The 27,024-nt window shown below is 37.6% G+C and overlaps 1 protein-coding gene across 2 annotated transcripts in view; it reads left to right on the forward strand.

Moving 5' to 3' along the window:
• The window catches only part of Rspo3 (R-spondin 3), an 87,767-nt gene extending 61,165 nt beyond the window's left edge, over window positions 1-26,602 (forward strand). The window contains exons 5-6 of one of the 2 annotated variants that reach the window (XM_059272607.1): window positions 24,897-25,063; window positions 26,449-26,602. In XM_059272607.1, coding sequence (XP_059128590.1) covers window positions 24,897-25,063; window positions 26,449-26,484 — 203 coding nt within the window. In that variant the 3' untranslated portion in view covers window positions 26,485-26,602. Of the gene's footprint in view, window positions 1-24,896; window positions 26,114-26,448 lie in introns of those variants that run through there. The other variant, XM_059272608.1, reaches the window with a different exon arrangement.
• Window positions 26,603-27,024: the final 422 nt, after the last annotated feature.

The following is a 27,024-nucleotide window of genomic DNA, read 5'->3' on the forward strand; positions in this document are numbered from 1 at the left end:
AAAGTTATGTAGACTAAGCAGGTTGTGTTTATGTATACACACACACACACACACGCACACACACACACACACACACACATACACACGTAACAACAACAAATGAGGCCGTGAATTTGAAGGGTAACAAGGGGGTACATTTGAAGGTTGGAGGGAGGAAAGGTAATGGGGAAATGGTTTATCTTAGTTAGAGATTCTATTGATAGGATGAAACATATGGCCAAAGCAACTTATGGAGGTCAGGATTTATTCAGCTTGTGCTTCCATGTCACAGTTCATCATGGAAGGAAATCAAGACAGGAACTCAAATAGGGCAGGAAATGGGAGGCAGGAGCTGGTGCAGAGGCCATGGAGGGGCTCTGCTTACTGGCACTCCATGGCTTACTCAGCCTGCTATCTAATGGAACCCAGGACCACTGACCCAGGGGTATTCCTACCTACAATGGACTGGGCCCTCCTCCATCAATCATTAGTCAACAAAATACTCTGTGTTTGCCTACAGCCTGATCTTTATGGAGGCGTTTTCTCAACTGAGGTTTCCTCCAGCTTGTGCCAAGTTGACATAAAGCTAGCTGGCAAAGATATAATTATATTATAATCTTAAAATTATTTAACTAAAAAATGGATATGTTGCCTATAAAGTATATACAGATTTTTTTAGAAGTAAGAAGTCATCAAAACCCTACCAGTTGTCTATAAAGCCTTATAAACTATTTGAAACACAGTGAGACATTTGCAAATTCAAGGTTGGCCTCATGGTTTCTGTCTGTGTACTTTTATGAGCACATCAGTTAGTCTATGAATAGCAGCAGCCAGCCTTTGAATAGCAGCTATGCTTTCACGAGAAGGTCGAAGGTGCGAAGAGAGCAAAAGAAACATAGGTTATTTTTAGAATATCAGAGTTGTGGACACATGCAGAAACTGCCTTTATACTAGATTTTATTTTGTTGGCATTGTCCGGTTGGAAAAAGTCAGCATTTCCCATTGACCTCACTAGAAACATTAAGAAAACTTTTATAGATAACAGATACTTTCAGCCAAGTATCAGGATACAAATTCACACACAAAAATCAGTAGCCTTCCTATTTACAGATGGCAAAACGAACTGAGAAGGTAATTAGGGAAAGAATATCTTTCATAATAACTTCAAAAATATATCTTGAGATAATTCTAATGAAGCAAGTGAAAGACTTAAATAACAAAAACTTCAAGACATTCAAGAAAAATATTAAGATATCAGAAGATGGAAAGATCTCCCATGCTCATGGATCAATGGGATTAATACAGTGAAAACAGTCATCCTACTAAAAGCAATCTGCAAATTCAATTCAATCTCCATCAAAAATCATACATAGTTCTTTACAGAAATTGGAAGGACAATTATCAGCTTCGTATGGAAGCACACAGACACACACACACCAACAGAAAAGCTAAAACAATCCTGAATAATAAAAGAACTGCTAGAGATATCACAGACTTCAATTTCAAGATGTAGTACAAAAGTGTAGTGATAAAATAAGAGCATGGTATTGGCATAAAACAAACACATTGATCAATGGAATCAAACTGAAGTCCCAGAAGTTAAGTCCACACACCTGTGGATGCCTGATTTTTACAAAAAAGCCAGAAATACACACTGGGAAAAGACAGCATCTTCAACAAATGGTGCTGGTCAAACAGGATGGTTGCATGTAAAACAATACAAAGAGATCCATATTTATTACTCCACACAAAACTCAACTCCAAATAGATCAAGAACTTCAACGTAAGTCCAGGCACTTTAAATCTAATTGAAGAGAAAATTGGGAATAGTCTTAAACTGACTGGCACAGGAAAAGACTTTCTGAGCAGGATACTGATAGCACAGACACTAAGACCAACAATCAATAAATGGGACCTCATGAAACTAAAAAGCTTCTGTATGGCAAAGGACACACTGTCTTTCAGACAAAGCAGCAGGCTACAGAATGGGAAACGAGTTTTAATCTGCTCCTGACACTTGAAACAAGATAATTGTAAGTAATGTGCACGCAGTCACAGAACGGGAAACATACTCATCAGCATACTGAGTGCTCATCACTCTGTAACGTTGAAGAGTTTGTTTATTCATTTCACAACCTTCCTAGGTCTGCCATCTTGTCTGTATTGCCTTTGCTTTGCCCATCTGCTTTGTCCTGTTCATTTTCTTTACTTGAAAAAGAGATCCTTTATAGAAGATCAAAGCCCAAAGTCATTATTTATTTGGGGGGTTTGGAGTTTAATTAGGATGGGGTTTTGGTGTGTTGGCTACTTTTCTCTTGGGTGTAACAAAGTACCTAGAAAAAGCCATTGAAGGAAGGAAAGATTCAGCTCATAGTTTGAAGATATCGGCCTTCATAGCAGGGAAGACATGAAGCTAGAAATAGTAAATCCAGTAAATTCTTTAAGGTGGTTTTAACAAATTTCTGCTATGTTTAAACAGAAACACATCATACTAAATAAGAAAATTGCTAGTCAAATTCCCTGTAAGATTAATCTTATTTTCTTATAAATGTTCTATATTTGTCATTTAGAAGTCACTAGGTTTTTTGTTTGTTTGTTTGTTTGTTTTTTAAAGCACTCACAAAGTCCTTGTTGGAAAGGATACACCATGGATATTATGTTATCTTAAACATATCCATACTTACAGACAAAAGCAAACTCCAGACTGCTTTTGCATTCTTGAAACTACCAAAAAAGAGTGACCCCACTTTTACCTTAACATTGTCTTCGGCATTTCATATTTAATTACAGAATAATATTCACCAATATAAAAAATATAGATTTATGAGATACTTTAATTCTTAAAACTAATGAAAACCACCCAAGAGGAGCCTCACCAAACCAACCTGAGGTTATCCAGATTGCACTGGCTAAAATTAAGTGGAGGATCATTCCTCTGCAGGGGTCATGCAATTAATCTTAGAGTGGGAGTTCGGGCAATGACTAAGCAGCAAAGGAAGCCAGAGTGCAGGCCTGTAACAAGAGGGGCTGGCCTCCAGTATCAAGGAGCTATTTCCTTTTTTTTCCCCTGAATAAACCTAAAATATTCCTTATTGTTGGTTTTGGGGATCCTAACATCCCACATGTTTAACTCGGCTATTTTTATTACTATTTTAATGTGGTCAAACAAATACAAAATATATATATAGCCATTAAAAGAGCTCAATGGTTTTTTAGCATCTGGAAAGAAAGCATGCTTCATCTAGGTGTCTAGAAAAGAGCTTAGGATGAATTTAGGATAACTGTGAACACAGTAAAGCTCAAAGTATGATTTAAGAAAAAAAAATAGTAGGCTCTAGAGTTTCTGTATTTATTTAATTTTATTAGAGGCTAAAGTTCTTTTACATTTGTCTCAGGTGATAGTTGCTCTAAATATTGAGGAAAATGTTCAGGTGACATTTCTGATGGTTGCAAGTTGTATCTCTCTTGCCCTAGAGATTCTCTGTGGCAGTCAGGTTTCATTCCAGCCATCTCTACCTGTTTTCCTACCCACCATACTAAGAGTCATACATCTTAACATTTTAAGCCAAGAACTCTCTCAAAGTTGGTTCTTCCTTAGCAGTAGCACAAATTCTAGCTAAGAACTCTGACCCAAGAATGGCCTGCTTCTGGGGGTTTCATGTGATGTGCCAAGGCTGATGTCCCATGAAAGTGACTGCCGAGTCCGTTGCTGACATCAATGTTCCCACTGGGTATTTTGCTCATTCCTTGGGAATTTCAAAGAATAACAAGTAACCAACAAATCATCAAAAACTATAACATGTTACCCAATTCTTGAAAACAAGCCAATAACACTAAAATCTGCTTCAGTGTCGCCAATGTGAATTCCCAGTCTTTTGAGCGACCAACTCATACCAGATGCTCACTAATGGCAATTCTATACGAAAGAGACCTATTGATCATGTGAGACCTGCTGATCACCATGAGACAACAGGGTTGATAAACCTCCATCAGAAACACAGCTCAGATGCAGATGTAATCTGAAATAGATTGTAAAGTGGCCCCAGATATTCCTCACTAGTAACAAGGGCTGATCACAGGAGCTCATGCTGCTTTGTATCAATCAGTAACAACATATGAGCACAGTACGTCACAAACCACAGGGTTGAATAGTCAGAGCAGAATGAGGAATGAAAACAGTGTAACAAGAATTGAAGTGGAAAAAAATATCAATCTGCAGGATATGTGTTCACTTTATCTCTTTCTAACACCTGAGTAAAATAGCTAAATGACAAGGGAGAGAGAACCCGAACGAAGCCAAACTTTTTTTTAACTTATGTGCTTGTTTGTCCTCAAGAACTCAACTGTAAATGCTGTCCCGAGAAGGAACTCAGTCAGAGCCCAGCAGTCGACTTAAGGTTTTGTGTTAGTATTGGGATTGTCTTGTTTTTCAAGACAGTGACAGTGAACCAGCTTTTATCATTTGGCATCCAGACATAATCTGTGGGATGCAGTCTTGCTTTGACTCATATGTATTTCAGAAATACGAAACGAATCCACTGTCTTCTAGATGTTAATAGGTATACATGTAGCTGCAAGTCTCGGACTGGGAATCCTTTGAGGAAATGGTATCATAAATTAAAATACAGGGGTGTTAACTATTACATCTCCCAGTATAATGGTTTATTAGACATTGCATTTTATGGGGAAACACTAAGCTACACATGTCATACATTAAATTTGTCTTGAGTTCTATTTTTTTTTACAACCACTGAATAAAGGGCAAATATTCATAAAACAATTAACTTTTGGACAAAATAATTTCAGGTTCCTCTTCAAACATTTTCATTAAGTAATTGCAATTCTGGGCTGCAGAGATGGTTCAGCAATTAAAGGCTAGGCTCACAACCAAAAATATAAGTAATTGCAATTCTGACAAATAGAGAAGTTCTTTGTGCTGCACATAAATATCTCTGGTTATATGTCTTCTCATAAGTGATTTTTCTTGATTGTTTCTAGGGAGGAAGACTAAACATGTAGTTCTGATGTAATGCAGCCTCCCGTGTTGATTTCTGATTAGCTCAGGACCCTTTACCATCTGAGAAAAAGTCTCGGAAAAGGTCAAGAGCAGTGAAAACTGGGGAAACTCCCCCAAGTTCTGTAAATTCATTATGTAGGCGATAGAGTAAAGCATAAAAGTTCATCCTTAAGGAATTTTACTGTTTTGCATTCTTTCATGTGTCTTGATCTTGAAGATGAATATAGTCTAGATGAATTACTGCTTAATAGGAATCTTTTTTTCAGAAATTAACACAAAAACATATAGACTGTGTGTGGCACTGAACCACAAAGTTTGTTAAGCCTTGTTCATGATTTAATAAATATCTAATAGGATCATTTTTAGGAAAGGCAATTTTTGCTACTCTTGAGAATTGGATTTAGAGTAAAAGTGTGAACTCGAAATAGAATTGGGAAAAGGTTTTTTTTTTATATTCAGCCTCTTTTATCATTTTGTATTTGGTCATTGATAAATTTATTTTTGCTACATTTGTTGGAACAACATTTGCAAAAAGGAAATTAAGGCTCTCCTGTTCCAACATTCTGTACAGACAAGTTATGTGATGCTCATAAACCAGAAGTGATCATTGTGTATACCCTCCAGCACTGAAGAATGGGGTAGTAGTCTTTAAAACGATTACGTGTGTGTGTGTGTGTGTGTGTGTGTGTGTGTGTGTGTGTGTGTTGAAATACTAGAAAAACATTACAATGTCTTGTATTCATTTTACATTGCAACCAGAAATTATCAAGAATGAGTAACTTGAGCAACAAAAATTTATCATGGTATAGTTACATGGGTCAGAAGGTTTTTACTAGGCTAAAATCAAGATGCCAGCAAGATAGTGTTCCTTCCTGGAAGTCTCTGGGAAGAAGCTTTTCGCTTGTCTCTTTTAGATTTGAAGTAATTTTCATTTTCTGGCTGGTGGCGCTTGCCTCCATCTTCACATGCACAAATTTTGAGTTGAGTCTTTTTCATATGCATCTCTCGGCCTTCTCTTTTGCCTATTCTTCTCTTTCAAAGACTTGTGTAGACAAGCGGATCAGTCAGAAGAACCCTGGGTATTCTTCTCATCTCACGTTCAGACAGTGAGCAACTTTAATTTCATCTTCAATCTTAGCTTTCCTTTGGCATTTAAATTAACATGTTCACAGGCTCCCAGGATTAGGATGTGCCTATGTCCTCCTCTTTGAAAAGGGTGGGTATTTGTCTACCTACTATAGGATTGTTTTCATAAAATCAGTTAGTTCATGCCTCTTTAAAATGTGAAGGAATTTAATTTGCAAAATACTTTCATAGTGGTGCTGGGATGAATGGTCTACTAGCCAAGGACAGACATTAACTGACATTACTCATTTTGATGAAGAGGACAGCCATGATGGTGATTTCCTCCAAAATCACTATTCAGCTAAGTCTCTCCGGTTTTTTTTTTTTTCATTACTGTCTCTTTTTCCTATCTATTTCCACTAATTCCAAAAAGCTATTTCTTCCCAAAAACATTGTTTGGAAAAATGTAAAGAAATCTGCTATCCCTAAGTAACTCCTACATGATCATGCTGTTCATACTAAGCAGAAATCCAGCTGGAAGCTGGATATGATGTAACTCTAGGTAACCCTTGCATACATCCTTCTCCCAGATGGAGTGATCAACAATTCCATGCCTTAATTTTATCTCCTGGGTAATTTTACCATCAATATCAAAGTCTCCTATACCGTAAGTAGGGCAAAGATTGTGACAAAGGAAAATAATGAAGGAAAAGGAAAGACCAATGAAATGATCTGAACTACAAAGAAATTCGTCTATGAATAGAATTGTAATCAAACTGTGTTGTTTAAGAACAACTGTTATTTCAGCTTGTAATGTCACCACCCATTTTACTGTCCATGATTCTGGTGTTGAACATTTTGTCTGCTGATTTTTTTTCATTTGATTTTCATGTACTACTTGTAACTGCTGCATGTCAGACATATATTAACCTCTATTCCTGGACCTGTACTAGAGACTAGAAATAAATACAGCAATAAGGAGTTACAAATATGTACAAGACTGTTTTAGATGTCCATAATTTTCTAGGAGATTTGGTTATAAAGGAACAAAAGCAGAGCAGATGACTGTTCTCTGAGGTTTAGGGGATAAGCTGTCAAGACTCCCAAAGACCAGGGAGAATTTTCTCTCCTGTGAGAAGGCAAAGGAACTTCCCATGGAGTAGCATTTACTAAAGTGCAAAAGCCAGATAACCAAGTAATAGGGAGAGAAAGAATTTGTGTGAAGCAAGAGCAAAATGAGAGAAAAAGGTGGTCCCCAAAAACAAAAATGAAAAGAGAAAACAGGCTACCGTTGGCTACAAAGGGTCTTCTGTACCTTGAGAAAACAAGATGGACAACTCTGGAGGCATATAAAATAGAGGTACCAACAAAAATAAGAGGAAAGCCATCTGTGCTGTAAGGAGACAGCCTGACAGCAAGGTAGGAGGTACATAGAAGCACTTACATGGCTATGTGCGTCCACACATGTGCACACACACACACACCCTTAAACAGTTTTACCAAAAGACACTCTAGCAGGTTGAAAGCACTTGATGCACAAACCTGATCCCAGGAACCCATGGTGAAAAAAGAGCACTGAGCCAGGAAAGGTGTCTTCTTACACACACACACACACACACACACACACCATGGCAAGTGTGCTCATTTGTAAATACACACATAATAATAATAAATCAGATATTTTTAATTTAAGAAAAGACTTTAGAGGTGGTAGACATTTATCTACAGATGACGAATGAGTGACACATTTAAGAGACATGCAGGCGGTAAAAACTTTCATAATTTTGCTACTGCATGTAGACTTGAAAAGGTTAAGAACTACCCCAAAAACCTTAAATGAATTAAGTGCTGCTGAGATGTTTCTTGAGCCAGATCAAGACTAATCAATTCCCTAAAGTGACTTGGTCTACACAGCTCTTTTGTGGTTTCATAGAATTCATCATAATGAAGCATTAGTTTAGAGATTTTCAATTTAGTATTTTTCTACTTTCTAGTATTTACATATTACTTCTTCTTCACACCTATTGCAAACAGTAATTGATTTTTGTTTTTCACAAATACAACAAGTAAACACAAAAGTGCTTGACTTACGGTCAATTGCCGATCAATAACACAGCCAAGTGCAAAGTGCATATCTCTTGATACCTACTTCACATTTTTTACATTTTATGTCATACTCTTTTTTTTAAGCACATATTTTAGTGGATAGAGTCTTGAGCGTTTACGTGTCACCTCTCAAAGATAGACACTGACTACATGGCTTGGAAGAAATTCAATCTCCGATCATTGTGACTTCAAAGTCAAAAGTCATAGCAACTCTTCCTGATGAACTTCTCATCACCTGCTAGGGAATGACCACTTGGAGTTTCATGAAAAATAACCTTGGAAATGTACCTTGGAAAGTGTATAGAGAAAGCCAATTTCAAATACTCAACAAGTATCGTAAAATACATTAATATAGTATTCCATGTATTAAATAAGAATGTTATCAGCTGTTAGAAGCAGGAACGCAAGTTGGCTGAGACCAGTCATTAATGTTAGAAATGTTTGCTGTTTTCAGAAGTCATGCGGTAAGTTTTTATTTGGTAGGGCAGATTCCCAGAGTCATGTTCCAACCTGCTGAGATATAGTAAAGCCTACCCAGAAAATACTACTTTTTTAGCTCAAGTCCCCCATAGCTTAAAAACCTCCAAGTGTGTGGAGTTCCATACTATGCTTTATGAAGGGCCATCAAGATCTAATGGAGACAAAATGATTCTTCCTACTTTTCCCCCAAATCCCAGTACAGCAAGTAATAAGCCTACATATCTTACTTCTGCTTTCTCTAATGATTTAATTGTTAATCTGCTGAATTATCTCTGGATCATTACATTTCCCCTCTAAAAGTTCTCTAGTAATTGGGAGGGTTTTTATACAACTATCAACAATCATCTTTCTACATTAAGATGGTCTTCAGGTACACAAGGAGGTGGTTAATTTTGCTCAGAGACTAAAACCCAATTCGTAGATTATCTAAAGCTATTTATGTTTTTAATACCTTTATTACTGGTGCTGGAGACATGGTTCAGTGGGTAGGAGTGTTCTGTTTGTGGGCATGAGGACATAAGTTTGGATTCCAGCACACATGTAAAAAGCTGCACATGGCTACATGCATGCCTATGCCCAGAGCTATGGGGGATAAAAGTAAGATCTCTGGGGCTTGCTACCTGTCACTCACAGGTATGAGTTATGTGAGAGATCCTGTCCCAAAGGCACAAGGCAGAGAATGGAGGAAATCTTCTGACCTCTCAAAGCACAAGTATCCATAGACATCACATGCATGCGCACGCGCGCACACACACACACACACACACACACACACACACACACACACGCACATGCGCAAATTCAATCATTATTTCTATTTTATCAGGTCTTCTTATTTCCAGGGTCATCTTATTTGATTTTTACATACCTCACTTAATAACAAATACTTTCCCAAATGTTGAGCAAGACAGCAAGCTGCTTTATTCCTTCAGAGATTGCCACATTTTCTTTCACTTTCAGATCATGTACTTAAGTCTTTCCCAGGACTTTCTCTCCCCAGTAGTTGCGCTATTCATGTGCCTGCTGCCCTAACTACACCCTCTAAAGTGGAAGTTTCATTGTACTATCCAACAGTCCTTCATTTGGGTGGCATCTCACAGAAAGCAAGATTCAATGGATTACAACAAAAGCCACAGTCATTCAAAACTCAAGGGCAACTCGGGCTTCTGAAACTATGTAGTACCACTTCAAAAGAGGATAAAAGCCCCAAGATTGAGGCAAGATGAGCCAGGATCATATTTCATGACTTTAAAATAAGACTGCATTCCCAACTCCACCAAGGCATCATGTATGCCTGCCATAAAAGATAATTTAAGAGAAAGTTGGTTTAGAATCTTTTAACTTTTCACAATCAAAATTCCCTTCCTTCCCACCTCTGTTTCTGTTTTCTGTTGCTCTCCAGGGCTACCTCTTTTTCTCCAAGCTCAGAAAGTTTTTGTTAGACTGCTGTCAAGCTTGCAGCTGGGACATGCCCAACTTCGTGGAAACGTGGGAGCTCTTAAGTCTCTAAGAGTCCTCCAGAATTTAAAATTTCAGAATAAGATGGAATATAATTCCTTCTCACCTCTCTGGAAATTTGGCTTTCTAGAGTCTCTTCTTGCCAGGGATTCCCTAGTTATTCGTAGTTATTCAGTCATTGGCTTGGTCCCCCAAAGAACCTACTAGAGCGTGACAAGCTGGAATGATTTTCCTGGGACCATGATGACTCTTAGTGGGCTGTAACCACTTGAATCCAGTGTTCAAACAGAAGGGGCCACTGGCAGAGAACACCATAGAATCAATAGGGCTTATTGAGACAATTCATCTGAAACACAAGAGTTTCGAACTCAAGAGAACGCAATAGTAAAGGCATCTTCTTCATCACATGATGGCCATTTAGTTAAGAAAAAGAAGGTTATTTTTCATTGAATTTATTCAATATACATCTATAGAGTAGCCATTGCATGACTCTTGACAATAAGAAAAGTTTACCTGCCACCTGGTTTCAGAGCAATGAGTTAATGCTCATCAAGAAAACAGGAATACGTATTACACCTGCTTCTATTTATGCACAAAATCATGCAAATGGGTCAGAAACCCACTCCTAGAAACCTCACAACACTATCACCACCTCAACCTGCCACCATATAATCTGCCCTAGCCACGTTATTTCATGTTAAAATACTGATGAATCAAAATTAAGATAGAATTTCTAGAGGATAAGTTCATCATAATTTGTCTTTCCATACTACTCTAATTAACATTATAAAAATAGAAACAAAATTCAGTATCACAGATACATTGCAAAAGTAGTACAGCTGTAATTAATTATATATTCCATTATACATAGCAAATCAAAGTAATTGAAGAAAACACACTATCTAGGAACAAAGTAATAGCACAGAAATTTTTTTTTTATTATTGACACTGTCAATATTACAAGATAAAGCATATAGAGAAGTTTGAGTTCCCACAATATGAAAGCAATTCTTTGACTTATTTTTCTTTAATCGGGTGTTTATTACAAAACCACATTCCATTTTCCAACAATGTTTTATGAATAAAAAAACAAGGCAAGCTACATGTTAATTGAATATATAGAACATATGGCTGTTAATAAAAAGTTAAAGTCTGGGATGTAGTCTAGTTGATAGAGTGCTTGCCTACCATGCACTACATAACCTGTGTGTAGAAGCATACACCTATAATCCTGGCTCTGGAGGTAGAGGCAGGAAGATCAGAAATTCACTGTCATAGCTATATAGGGAGTTGGAATGCAGCTAGGCTAGAAACTCTATCTCTGGAAAAGAAAGAAAAAAAAGGAAAAGATATTGTAAAACAGAAAGCTCCTGAAGATTTGAATTTTTGAAACAGTCTTTCAAAGGAAACATTTCCATTTAGAATTATCAAAGATTAAAATGAAAAGCCAGCTGTCTTGGAATTTATATTTTTAAATCCACCATAAAAAATTAGAACTTTTCCATCTGCGGTTGGAAAGGACCTATAAATAAATATATGCATATATACACACACAAACCATCAAGCACATTTGATGCACATGTGTCCACTCTTCAAGCCCCCACCCACCCCAACACACATAATACAGTGATAGACCAAGGATGGTGGAAAGCTATAAATAAGAGAGAGTAAAATCTTACTAATATTTCTCCATCACTGAGCATATCCAAGTGCTAAAATATTTCAAGGAAATTAAGTCACTATGTAACCACGATTGAAACAACTACAAAGAGCTGTCTTGCTGGTTAGGGCAATGCATGTGAAAAGCTTTTTTAGTTTGTCATTACTCAGAATGGGAGAAACAATTGTTACAACGATTCATACTTTTTGCTATAGGTGAACTCTGCTCTTCTGGTTCTGATTTACATTATGAGTACAACCAATTAATCACCAGGTTTAATATAAGAAGTGTTGAGTGTGATGATTAGCATTTATTGTCAACTTGACACAGCCTAGATTGGGAAGGAGACTCAATGAGGGATTGTCAACCTTTGGGCTAGCCCATGGCATGTCTGTCAGGAATTGTCTAGCACGTAAGTGACATGGTAAGACACAGCCCACTGTTTTCAGTTCTAGTCCCTCAGGCAGATTGGATAGGGGGCAGGGCAGGTGAGGAGTACAGTATCTGAACTATCTAAGAAAGGAGATACCAAGCTGAACACAAGAGCACAAGCGAGCATGCATGCTGTTATTTCTCTCTGTTCTTGGCTGTGGATATGACCTGACCTCTCCTGTGACTCCCTGCGGTGATGGCTGAACTCAGGAGTTTTGAGCCAAATAAACCTTTCTCATCTAAGTTACTTTTTTGATGAGGTGTTTTATCACAGTAATAAGAATGAAGCTAGATCACTGAGTAAAGCTCCTATGAGCATGTTTGCTTGTATGCTTTCGTGGTTTTAGGAACTGAACTCAGGGCCTAGTGTATGTCAAACATGCCCCTACTGCTGCAATACAACCTCAGCTCCACTTTGTTCTTCAAACCAGTTTTAAAAAGAGTTTAAAATGGCATGCAGCAAAGACAAAGGAAAAAAAAAAAGTGAATCAAAGCAAAAAAAAAAAAGACTTAAGAATACTCAAGGTTACATTTTAAAATTAGCTTTATGTAGTCAATAAGTAGCTGGAAATATTAATTGATAGCCATAGAAGACTATAATGTGTTTAACAAAAATGTCACAAAGTACACACTTAGAAGTTGATTTTTTTTTTTCCTGTGAAGGGGTTCTAGATTAGAGCTACTTCCCCCACCACACAGGACAGAAAAAAACTTCCAAGACAAGACAGAATGGGCTATAGTAGAATTAGAATTAGACAGCAAAGTGAATGAGTGCAAAAGAGAATAGTATCACGATTTCTCGTCTAATCAATCATGCAAGCCTGTCAGCAAGGGTGAGGCATACAGTGCTGTCAATCCAGGGGAGCAGACAGCTCGGGTGAGAGAAGAAGTGGAGGGGAGTCAAACCTGGCTATCAACACTTCCTTCTCGGTCTCAGAGGAACACAATTCTGAGACAAATTCTTGGAGCAAGAAGAAATTTATCCAAATGAAAATCAAATGATAAATGTCCAGAAAATATTCTTTCTTTGGAATTCTTTCAGTTCTTCAATTTACTCAGCTGGAGTAAATTTTCCAAGTAGCATTCTGTTCAGCCTTTGGAAACAGAGGCCTTTCCTGCTAATTAGAAAGCTATATTTCACCAAAGATGAAGACAATGCTCTTGGCTTAGAGAGTCCCTTTTCAAACAATAACTACAAAAGGTTCAGCTGCGTAGTTACCATGAAGAGATGTGAGAACATCTCTTCCACATGTGGAGGAATATATTATGAACCTACGTGTGTAGTTGAAGAAAAACAGGGAAAACCAAATGCATTTTTTATCTAGAACTCTACAAAAATACTATGTTTCTACTACCTTATATCAAAGCATAAATACTTAGAATCAAATACTGACACAGGGATGGGGAGACGGCTCACTGGATAAAGCACTTGCCACGTAAATGTGAGGACCAGAGTTTAAATCCCCAAGACCTCACATAAAGGCCAGACAGGATTGGCAGCTGCTTGTAATCCCTCCCGCTAGAGACCCTGCCTCAACAAAATAAAATGGAGATCAACAGAGGAAGACTTTAGGCAACCCATGTGTACACACACACACTCATACACACACACACACACACACACACACACACACACATTAATATACCCACACATGTGAACATGCATACACACATACTACATATACACGTGCAAAAAAATATTAATAAAATGATGGGCTCCTATTTTCTTAAAAAAGTGGATTAGATAAGGCAATAAATATAAGCATTTTTTACTGTGTTATTATGTAGGGGTCTTAATCAGGTTCACTGACTCCACCAGTTAAAGAAGTGAAAGGCAAGGAATATCTCAGACACAGGAGGCAATAACTAGTAACAAATTTTATCGAGAGCGAAGAAATGTGCACGCAGAGACAGGCAGGCAGAAAGAAAGCTCCTTCTGAAATGGAGAGACACTTCAGTTTCTGATATCCACTTTTCCCTTGAAGGGCTGGAGGAGTAAAGGGGTTTGGTGGGCTGATGCCCCTCCCCTCATTTTGGATTGGTCAGCTTAGAACGTGAAGAGTGGGCTGACCTGCTTGCAGCGAATGTCCAGGGCCTGTCTCAACAGGTCAGCCAGAAAGCGGCCCATCAGAAGGGAAGACAAGCCTACTCAAGCTTCTGTCCTGGGTGCAGAAGACAGGAGTATGCTGTCTTTTTCTACTTCCCTATGCCCCCACCTCCTTACGTGTGTGCCCATCAGGTATTTATTTGTGTAGCATCTAGTCCCTCAGCTGGAGCTGGGAAAACATGACTCAACTCAACCTGAGATTTGGAGCAACAAAATGAAGATTCACAAAGAACGTTTCTTTTGACAATGTAAGCTTTCAGAGCAATCTGCACTATAGACAGGACTGTCAGCCTTCCTATTGATTAGTGATATGGTCATTTTAAATTGGCACAAAATTAAGCCAACTAATTCATAAGGAAGAATTGGAAAACTTATTTAAAGGAACTAATTATGGTCAGGAACTAAAGAATGGATTTTTCCAAACTTAATGGAGTTGCTGGATAGATGTTCTGACAGATAATTATATATGCTGATTATAAACATTTTTGTAGGAAAAATTACAATTGATATGATTTATGGGCTTTAAATTCAGAATCTGTGCGACAGAGGCTTCTAAGAGTCTTTTTAATGTTTAAATTCCTGAGAAAACTTGCTGAAGTTATTTGACAAAATTACATCATCTCTCCAAACCACAGTTCTGCCTTTGAGAATTCAACTAACTTCAGATCAAAATGGATTGCATGTGAAGGTTTTTATTGCTGTTATTATTCTTTAAACAAGTAAGCATACTAACTTAGTTACATGCCATGGATATTGTATTAGATATAATCAATAGTGTCAAGATGATTTGAAGTATCTGAGAAGATTTTATAGGTTATATGTAAATTACATAAAAATCATTTTATGTAAGAGATTGGAGTTTCCAATCCATTAGGGTCCTGTCACCCATCCTTTCCTTATACTAAGGGTAACTATATTTGACATAAATATTACATCAATTTACAGATATTCTCCAGCCATATTTTAAATGAGCAAGGATACAAAGTAGGGTGGGTAGTGAGAAGGAAGACTGCATAGAATGATATATTACAAAAATTAAAAGATGATGGTTTGGAAAGACGTATCAGTTGTTAAGAATACTTGCTGCACAGTCATGAAAATCTGATTTCAAATCCTCAGAACTCACATTAAAAAGTTGGGTGTGGCCATATACCAACTTTTAATTCCAGAACTACCATGGGCAGAGACAGGGATTTCTAGGACTTGCTGGCTGTCAGTCTAACTCTAGGTTCAGTGAGAGATCCTGCCAAGAGAAATAAGGTGGAGAGTGATATGACAGAACACCTAATGTTCTTCTCCCATCTTCTCTCTCTCTCTCTCTCTCTCTCTCTCTCTCTCTCTCTCTCTCTCTCTCTCTCTCTCTCTCACACACACACACACACACACACACACACACACACACGTAAAAGACATAAGCACATCAATTCATTTGGGAGATATTCATTAATGTTTTGAGAAGATTAGGTCCAAATTGAAATTTTTTAGTAAGACATGACAATATTGCCAAGTACAATTTTATGGTCCTTGAAATATTAGAGCTCAGCCACTGCCCACTGGTGCAATAGTTACATGAACATGAATGTTATGAGAGTAATCAGCAACTTTTTTAATTGAATGTAAGGCCTGCTTAACAATATGGAGCTAATGCCTGACACCACAAATAAAACCAACAACTCATGGTTAGGTGGGTCATGGGTCCTAGGAGAGAACTTATTACTATTTTTCTGCTAAATGAAGGTAGCATTAAATCAACTCTTGATGGTTTATTACTAAGCCCATAGATTAGTATATCTCTCAACCCTCATCAGAGAAACTTCCTTTTGAGGTAGATGGAGATCAACATGGAGACCATTAACACAATTGGTCAAGGCACAGAGAATAAGAGACTTCACAGAGTATTCAGCCCTACTAGAGACATCTGTATCACATACCCTCCTCTCAAGGCTCAGGGATCATCACATAAGGGAGTGGGAGAAAGAATGTAAGAGTCAGAGACAGTACATGACTACAGAGGAAGTGTTTCCTGGGCATACGAGGGCAGTTGCACAGATGACTCACAGTGATTGTGACAGCATGTGTAAGATGTGCGTGCACAAATCAAGTCAGACAAAACTCCATCATGGAGGGGGGAAGAAGTCACAAAATTCCACCCCACGCTGAGGAGCTATTAGCAATTGATGGCTTCTGGGACAGGGAGAGTCAGTGTTGTGTTTTGTTTTGTGTTTTGTTTTGTGTGTGTGTGTGTGTGTGTGTGTGTGTGTGTCTGTTTTCAGGAATTCGGCCCTTGAGAGGCTACCAATGCTCCAATAGACGACCCTACACCCATGCACATACTAGAAGCACTAAGTGGACTAAATAGGTGTTTGTTTGTTTTTTTAAAGAATGAATGAATGAATGAAAAATAAATAAATAATAAATAAATAAAACAGGGAAGTGCTAAAGTACTAGGAGGAGCATTAATAGGGAGAGAATTGAAAGCATACTTGATCAAAATACATTCTCAAGCAATAAAAGTTGCCCCAAATTCCTGGATTATGAGTACTTTTATTTTAGTTTATAAACAATCTATAAAAATTTACAGCTGGTATATAAAATAACCAAAATATTCTATACAGAATAACTTCTTGATAAGCTATAATATACATTTCATAAGGTAGCCATGAGCTTTATGACTAAAGACATGAATGTATAAAATTTAATGAACTAAAGTAGAATGAATTTGAACATAATTTTAACATCGAGTGATCATCAGAATTAATTTAAAGGCTTATCCAGTGGATAAGACTGTCTAAGACTCAGCATCCAACTCAAAATGTGCTGTTCAAACATGTGCCAATTAAGAACATTTCAACATGTAAATTAATGTGCTTGATTCACTGTCCAAGAGTTTTGTAATCTGACCTAATGTGGTGGAAAGTATTTCAAAATTAAGAATTCTTACACTGAAAATACTGAAATCGCTAACTTTAACTGAATATTTAGCCAAACAACAGTTGGTTCAAGAGAAATAAGCCCACAAAGTTAAATAACATTAAATTCAAAATATCTAATATAAAATTTCATTTCCTACTCTGTTTTAATCTATTATACAGTAAGGTTCACTTTACTTTTTTTTTTTTTTTTTTTGGTTTTTCGAGACAGGGTTTCTCTGTGTAGCTTTGCGCCTTTCCTGGAACTCACTTGGTAGCCCAGGCCGGCCTCGAACTCACAGAGATCCGCCTGGCTCTGCCTCCTGAGTGCTGGGATTAAAGGTGTGCACCACCACTGCTGGGCTCACTTTACTTTTAAAACGAGTACATTTTAAATATTACAAATAGTTCTGTTTTTTTTAAAATCTGTGGGTACTTTGTCCAGTTTTCACTCATTTAATACTGGTGCTTTATAACAAGAAGATGCCCTACTAGGTAATACCCAGCACCATGAAGAGTTTATTTAGGGCATATGCAAACAAGGAGTACAGCCTAGGGTTCAAGGCATCAGCCTAGGGTTCAAGGCATCGGAGTTCATGAGGTGGGATTGATTTAACTCTGTGTTTAGGGTCGTAGAAACATATGTTGTCAGGACATGAACCAAAATTCAAATTTCAGATTCTGACTCCTCAGTGGATAATGAGCCTAACCAAGCGAAAAGTGGGGTAAATCTCTTAAAAAGACTTTCTTAATTGTGTTGGAGAGATGCTCAGTGGTTAAGAGCACTTATTCTTGCAAAGGACCTGAGCTCCTAAGTTGCCCAGGCTGACCTTGAACTTGAGATCCTCCTTCCTCAGCCTCCTGAGTAAGTGGCATTGAAGGTTTGCACCACCACACCTGCTGCTAGCCTTGATTGTCGCGGGGATCTTTACCGGGAGCTCAGAGCATCTACATAAATACTATAAGTAAACTAGCCAAGCTTAGGGAATATTCAGAAAATCAAGGAAGATGCCCTGAAGAGATCATGAGGCCAGAGAATTAAACATGAGTCTGAGGTAAGGCAAGGGATTCTAGGAATGGAATCAGAAGAAATTAGGGGGTGTGGGGGTGGGGATACAGAGATGAGCAGGAAGAGAAGTGTGAGGCCAGCCAAGTCGGTGAGGGAGCAAGAAGGGTCAAGTCACGGAGGACAAGGACCCCGGGGGCTCCATTAGGAAGCTTGCGATTTTCTTCTTTCACCTCCAAAATGAACATGTAGTGTCTTACCTCAAGCCTTTTCTTCATTCTGAAAAGAACACGGTGTGAACAGACAGCACCTCTTGAAATTAGCTTTTCCAGGTGTGAACAAAAGCGCAGTCTGAGTGCTCACAGGCCCCCGGGATTAGAGCTGTCACTGCGCGAAAGTGTCTGCAGGAGACTATCCCTAGTTAACGGTGTGCAGCAGAGCACGTAATGATACGTCACATTAACTCTCTGTGGCTAATTAATCAAAAGTGCCCTCGGAGTCAAGCAGAAAAGCCACAGGACCGATTTGTCTGTGAACTGACAAAACCCGTAACTTGGACAGCTTTAAGTTTCAAGTTGAAGCAATCAGATGTCTGCCTGTTTGTCTATAAAAGATGTCTAGTCTCCGACTGTTTTTACTGTATTTCTTGAAATTACAGCAGAGGCAGTAAGTGTATCTATTTTAGTAAAAACAAACAAGGGAAAAGGGGGCAAAAGGTTTGAATATGTTTCTCAAGTCGGCTCTACTGGGTAATAATATAGCCGAGAAGGACATTTGGCCTTGATGGCTTTCAGCTGTGTTCTTCACCACCGGGTCAAGCTGTCCTGTGTTTATACAGCCCACAGGTCAAAGGCCTTTTAAGTATGTATCTACACAACAGATCATAATTGCTGCATAAAAATACTTGTACTGCAGCAGCCCCCTCCAATGCGACTGTTCTCCACTGACTTATTAGTTAAAACCAACAAAAGTTGTCATTTTTATCTTTTGTACATAAAACCATGGCCAAATTTAGATTTACAAATCAGATGGACTCCTTTTAACACACTTCGGATTGAAGTTCATTTTACAACGCAAGGCCTACTGGTAAATCTTATCCTTTTGGAGGGATATTTCACTAGGTGGTTGGGTCATTGAATTGGTGATGTTTATTTCTCAGTCTAGAATGGGGAGTACACTTTTAGATTTTTGTTAAATTTTTAAGTCTAGTTTTTCTTAAAACGAGAAACTATTTAAAGCTCCTTTGCTCCCCCTACTGGCAATTTTGAGAACTTCACAAACAAACCCCTTAAACATTTCTGTGTACAAAAAAAGAAAAAAAAAAAAACCACATTACTTATAATCTAAGTAATTGTCACTCATGATTCCAGAAAAAATACCTCTCAATCATATTCCCACTGTGTTTTAGAAGAATATTGAATGTTCTCTAAGGCTTATGTTTCCACATGAAATGCAATGTCTAATATATAACGTATAATATAGAACGTAAAAAAAGAAAATAATTCAAGATATTTTCTGTCTCAGTTAGTCTTAAAAGTTTACCCTTTTTTAGTCATAGTTGTAGTTTTACATGTTTTTCAAAGATTATTTGCAAATAATTTTTATTTCCCACCTGAGTTCCTCTTCTAAATATACCAAATTTTAAGAAATGTCCTCACAAATTACTAGGATTAGTAAGTTGACACCAATTTTACATCCGTTATGAAAAATTAGTCACTAGTAACCATGTGATTTTGAACTAAATGTTGATTGTATATATTTAAGGAAATCGGGCACTCTATTTCTCTACAAATAGAGTTCTTAGGTGTGTCAGATATCAAGATATGCCCAGGAGGTTACATTTATATGTATTTGTGCATACACACACACACACACACACACACACACATATATATATATATATATATATATATATATATATATATATATATATATATATATACACACAAACAATGTGTGTAACAATAATAAAGGAAAGATGCTATCAACTTGAGTGGTAGAAGGATATGGAAGGGATTTGGGATTTGAGGTGTGGTAGCTGGGAGGGGCTGGAGGGAGCAGAGGAAGTGGGGAAGAGATGTAATTTTATTTCAGGTTAAATCACTGGGAATAAAAGAAAATACTAAAAAAAGAAAAGGAAAGGAAAAGGAAAAAATAAAGTAAAGCTGAAGTTGCTAGCTACAGGTACTTAGAATCTTCATAAAAACTACTGTGTCCTAGTCTCCAACATAGAGTGTAGGGACTTGCATTTTCAAAAGTCTTCTGTGTTTGAAACCTTGTCTACAGAAGGTTCTGGACAGTGCTTATGCAAAGGATTATGTTTTTTCATCAATAGAAAATAATTTCACAATCTCAACACTATCTATTATATACTCACACGAGTGATACTAATTTGTATGAAGTCCTTAAATCATGTGTAGCTTCACTATCTGGGTAGAGATTTTAGTTACTCTTTTGAAAAGCTAATCTCCTAAGGAGGACATCAGGAGATGAGTATGTCTAAAATACGTTTGTATGGGTGTATGAAGCTGTCAAAAATTAAATTAAGAGTATAAAACTGTAAAGCTGAATTATAAATACCAGCTGCACTTCCTTTATGGAATTTATTATGTATAACAAGTTTCTGAAAAATGAAATGTCACATATTAAAACATATAGTTTGTTTTTTTTTTAACTTGTCACCCAAACAGCAAAGCTCCGCTATGTTCTAGGATTCTGATAGAAGCCCTTCCAGAGTTTGCATTACCACTGATGCTTCAGGACAAATTCTGAACATGGCAACTGAATCCAGTGCTTCTCAGTAACTTCCTATATATAGACTCTGACCGAACTAAGGAAGTACACTTTCAATGTCTCGGGTCACCGTGTCCTTGCATGCCATCACATGTTGACATATCACTACCTACCCTGCCCTCTTCCTCATCAGCCTGACAAACTCTGTCAGGTTTAACTTGAACATCATCTGAAGAATTGCATTAAGTCTCTATTAGCTGAGTCCAACGCTTCCTGTGTGTTTCCTGTAAGAGCTTGTGGTTGCCTCCATCTCAGTATAGGCGTGTGGTCACAGTTATCATGCCATTCTCCATATGCTCAGGCAAAGGCATACCTTTGGCATGGAATGGAGACTTACATCATGTAATACAATTACATTTTTACATGCTATACAATTACAATATTAGCTTTTGTTTGTCACATGACTAACATGTCAGGTACCATGGTAAGTGCTCTACAAGCATCTTATTTAACCTTGAAACGTTTAGCAAAGAGAAGGGGTTATTTCTATTTGAAGTATCAGTTAATCCCAAGGCTTACCAGAAACTTGCAAGAGGTTATGCAACTACTTGAAGTAGACTTAGAATCTGAGCAGGGATTTCCACCCCTAAGGATGGTATTCTAAAACTTCACAGCCAGTGCCTCTCTACAAGGACCATCTTGGCCTATTTTCTGTTTTTCTAAAAGACTCCCACAGGTTATGTTTTAAACAATAGAAGCTTACTTATCACATGGATCTGGAGGCCAGAAGTCTAAGAATGCTGCACTGGTGTCTCATGAGGAATCTGTGGTTGCATAGGAAATGACAGAAAGGCCAGCCGGTTTATGTGAGGCAGAGAGAGGAAATGGGACTAAACTCATTCTTGTTATCAGTAATCCCACATTCCCACAATAACCCATTGCCATGAGAGCAACACTCATCTATTTATGAGGGCAGAGTTCTCACAATGCAGCCACCCTTTCAAGGTCCCTTTAAAACTATGGTTACCATGGCAATTAAATTTTACCATGAGTTTTAAAGGGAGGGCATTCAAACCCTAGCAGGCTGATTGTACTCAACTACTAACAGCAATTTCTCTGTGATGATTTCTACCACAACCTCCTCCTTATAGCTAAAACACTGCGGGGGGAAATGAATGTTTTTTTCATCATTAGACTACTTCATGATACAGTTCAGGCATACCTACATGTGGCCATGAGTACCATACACACACATATCTAGTGAAGGGCAACACACACACACACACACACACACACACACACACACACACACACCCCAGATTGTTTTAATTGGAATGCTTAGTTTGCAAAACTGCAAAGAGTCACAAAATAACTATTAACCACATCAATGAAAACTCAGCAAGTCACTACAATAGAAAGAGAAGTCCCTTTAATGAAAACCTTACAAAATTATCCCAAATTGCACGTGATTTTTAATGGACTGCAGCCACTCTGGGCATTTCTATTTTATTTCTTGGACAAGAGTAAAATATATTATTTATGCAGAAAAATAGTGAATATTTCCAACTACTAACACATGGCCTGTGAAGAAAAGAATAATGCCATTTTGTTTCCTCTTGCACAATAACCCTCCATTGGGCAGCAACCATGTACGATGTGCTCGTTTCTTGTCTCTGTAGCAGAGCCTCCCTTGTTCACTCACTGCCCAGAGTAAATAGCTATTTCTTGGATAATAAAGCCATAATACTGAGCTTCAAGATACTTCCAAAAATGTTTCTGCCTGTCTTAAGAAATGATCCTAATCAGTTTGCTAATAAGCAGAAATACTTTGGAGGTTGAATTGGTTGTCACAAGTAGCCAAAGAAACATATAAATCAAGCCATGACAGAGGAAGAAACAATACATTTCTTATGTTTCTAAAACATTATGACTGGGATCACAGCTGTACTATGTTGGACCATCATCAAGAGAACAATGTCAAACACTGGACTTCTGGGTAATTTCCATAAAAATAACATTTTGTTTAAGGTCAGTAATTCCTGCGGAACTTGGGAATGATTTTTGTTGACTATTTTTTTTTTTAAGAATTGAACTCTAACACCCTCAAGGTACCCTTCAATCTAGAAATACTACTTCATTCAACGCTTGCTTGCAAGCACCTCCTGAGGAGAAACTCCAGTGTGTGAAAACTGGCATTCTCTCTGCCTGGGAAGCTTTATGGAACTTAAATTAGGCTACATAGTCAGGGAAGTTTTCTATTTAGTTTTTGTTGTTGTTGTTTAGTTAACTCACTTAAGTCAGCTCTGCAAATAGGTAGTGTGGCCATTGAAACCAACAAAAAGGCCTGGGCTCTGTCTGTAGAGATCTTACCAATACCACAGTATTCCTTAAAGTGAAAAGAAAAATGAAGCTGGCATATCAGTGGACCAGGAGTTTGGCTTAGAAGTCATAGTTGACCGGTTTTGTTCCATTCTATATGCCTCAAATGACTTGATAATTACTTTACCCTCCCCTGGACTCTCATTTTCATTAAAAGTTCTCCGAGCATTTGAAAATTGGACATGTATTTTGTCAAACTCAACAGGGCAAGTCTTCATGAAGTGATTGGAAGGTTTTGTAGGTCTGCTCTCATGACAAAGCTATTCACGGCATAAAATTATTAATCCAAAGGGACTACAGTAGCCTAGTATACATATGAAGTATTAATAACACCACTCCCTGGAATTCTGTAACCTGAGCATGAGAAAAAAAGGAGCCAAACCACTGAATTCAATATTTGCAGCCGGTTTCAGGACGTGAAAATATTTTGGTTCTCTCACACAAATAATTTTTCCAAAATACTTTCATCCATAGTGCCTCATTGTAGGCAGACTGATTTCAAGTTTGCATGGCTCTGAGTGTGGGGTAAATGTTCAAGATCTGTCTCACATCAAAGATTAATTGTTTCCAAGTTTTCATTTATTATGAATTCATTTGGGTATAAATAATTTCTTACTGGTATATATGTGTTAATGCATCTTACCAAAACCATGCCCTTAAAAATTACAAATTTTATGTAAAAAAAAAAATTCACCTGACAAAAGTTAATCCCCTATTCTTAAGGAAATAGGAAAAAAATGTATCCAATTTGGTGTCTTGGCAAAATATTCACCAAAACTTTTTGTGGTTATCAAATACAATTGAATAAAATTTACTGTTTATGCTGGCTCCACACGGGATACAATATGCCTACTCACACCAATACCTTTACAAGCATGTTGATTTCACTTGAAAAACTACCTCATGATATGAGTGTGAACTAAATCTATACTACAAACCCACTTCAAGGTCAAGAGCCTCCGTGGAATTCAGCATACATCTGAGAAATAGCTGCTTGACTGATTAAAAACAAAATGTCCCTGTCCAAAATGTAACTTACACCATAGCAGTATTGATAAATTGTATTTACCACACCCTGCACACAGAGAAATGGTGATACAAATTAATTTCAGTTTGTACTAAAATAAAACATAATTATCTTGGTATGCATTATGAACTCTTATTTCCATATTTGTTATACAAATCAATTCCCTTCTCTTAGGTAGCATGCAATGATACCACAGCTTGCAAATGCATAACTGACGTTTGTAAATGTGAATAAAACAGTGCCTTAAATATAAACCAGATAAATGTACATATTAATAGAGCTTTTAGATGGTAAAAATAATGTAAGTTTTCATTCAATGTGCATAAGTGACTATCATATAAAATAAATCCCTTAATTCTATTAGACATAAAAATTCTATTGGTTTGACAAAAGCGGGCTTAAAGAGTATATATTTGTTATCTATGAGTACAATATATACCTGGAGAAAAAAAAACTGGTATTTTTAATAAGTTAGAATAACCACAGAGAATGTAACTGAATAAAATTTATTAAGTGAATGAATATCCTTTTATTTCAGGAAAAAAAGGAAGGGAGAGAAAACGGAAAAAACTCAATAAAGAAGAGAGAAAGGATACAAGCTCTGACAGCAAAGGCTTGGAGTCCAGCAGAGAGAGCCCCGAGCCGCGGGAAAACAGAGACAGACAGCAGCCGAAGAGAAAAGCCCAAGAGAAACCACAGAAATCGGTATCAGTCAGCACTGTACACTAGAGGGTCCCGTGAGGTTACTGTAGACTCATGATGCTGCTATCTCAACCAGATGCCCAGGACAGGTGTTCTAGCCATTAGGACCACAAATGGACAACACATCAGCTACCGCTCTGTCTAAACAACATTCCGAATAGTTGCTATATTCTTCATACAAGCGTAGTTAACGGCAAAGAGCCAAGCGTTCAAAGAAGGGATACTCTCAGATGGTTATCTTACATGCTTCTGTGTATTTTTAAAAGATGAGAAAATTTGTACATAATTATCAATAAGCAATAAGCTATCCTCAATGTAATGATGATACCCAGAGAAGAAACATCTTTTCCCTGTAAGAATTATTCTTCAAGTAATTGTCTTTAAGAAGCAAAAGATAATTCTGCAACTTCAGACAAGCAGTGTCCCTCCAAACAAGGGTCAGGGGAGAGAAACATCACTCCAAGCACAGGGTGGATTTGTCCAGATCTAGTGAATGCTCAGAATTAAGGCCTGGCATTTGGAATCCTAGAGTTTATCATCCAAGAAGCAAGTATTTTTAAGATTATTTCTATTGCCCTCGTCCTGTACTTTTGCAAGAAACTGAGTGTGCATAACAGAGTTAAATAGACTGTGTGGGATGGGAGTAAGGCAAACTGTGGAAGAAATCATAGAGGTCGAGATTATCTGTGCTTTCCAGTACTGTGAAGGGTTGTGATCACCTGGAACAGGTCTCCATTCTATGTTAGCACTGTGTGGTTGATCATCTGCTACACCTCGGTTTATATAAGTCTGTAAACATGTACCTGTAACTTTCTTCCAAAAGCAAAACCATACGTATTAGAAGAAAATTCTGACTTTATAGAAAACAAAACTAGAGTGAGGAGAATGTGACATGTTTGCAAAAGTGTGTATTTTCTTTCTTAAGGAAGGAAAAACAATTTTATTACCTGCTTAAGGGTCCACCTGAAGCTAAAGGGTTACTACTTTCTAACAAGGTGTATCTAGTAGGGGAGAAAGCCACCACAATAAATATATTTGTTAATAGTTTTTAAAGCTTGGTTCACTTTGTTTTATTGGGTAAGAGTTAGAGACTCAAGAAGAATTCTGCTCTATGGATGACCTGTGTCTGAAATAATTGAGAAGATGAGATTCTCAGTGTTTCCTTTTTGAATACACCATTACCTGAGCCAATGGAGACTTACTTATGGGATGCTAGCAGATATTTATTAATTTTTTCTTACTTTAATAAAAAAAATGTATTATGGGAACATGAGCCTACATAAATGATCCCACTGCCCCCTCTCCTTCATTTCTTAGAGATGAGCACCTTGTGTGTTGATCCCTCCTACATCTTCAACATTTAGCTTTTCTTCTCCATATTTTCTCAGTCTATGGATCTCTTTGGGGAACTGGAGTCACCCTAGCAGAAGGTCTCAGCCATGTTTGCCCAGAGGACCCAGCCAGTCTGGAACAGAAGGAGGGATCTCTGAGTGTGCAGCACAGACTCTCATGACCCACTTTAGCCTTCTGTGGCAACAGGATGATGTGCAGCTGCTCTGTGTACCATGCTTCCGGCCCTCTCAAGGTCACTTCCTTCTGAAGAAACTGCAATGAGTCGGCCTCCTTCCTGTCTGTCTCCATACACCCTTTCTTCACCAACTCAGTTGCTCCTGTGGGCTGCTTGGCGTCAGTGGTTTCCCACTTCTCTTTTCCTCTTGTAAGATATAAAAGTTTTAAATAGTTTATGACTGTTTCTTACTCGGGTGTTTCTTTTCTCGTTTGCATGGCATACACTTACCAAGCAACTGGATCTATACCCTCTATTTAGGAGAGTTTGCATTCAACCTTTGCATAAAATTCATGTTACTCAAGGGACCCCATGCTCCAGAATTATGTGAAGTGGAACTATGTCCCCAGTTAAGAACTTTTGGATGTATCAAACATCGTAAAATGTTTCAGTGTTA

Source organism: Peromyscus eremicus, chromosome 8b, assembly GCF_949786415.1.
Source record: "Peromyscus eremicus chromosome 8b, PerEre_H2_v1, whole genome shotgun sequence".
Lineage (NCBI taxonomy): Eukaryota > Metazoa > Chordata > Mammalia > Rodentia > Cricetidae > Peromyscus > Peromyscus eremicus.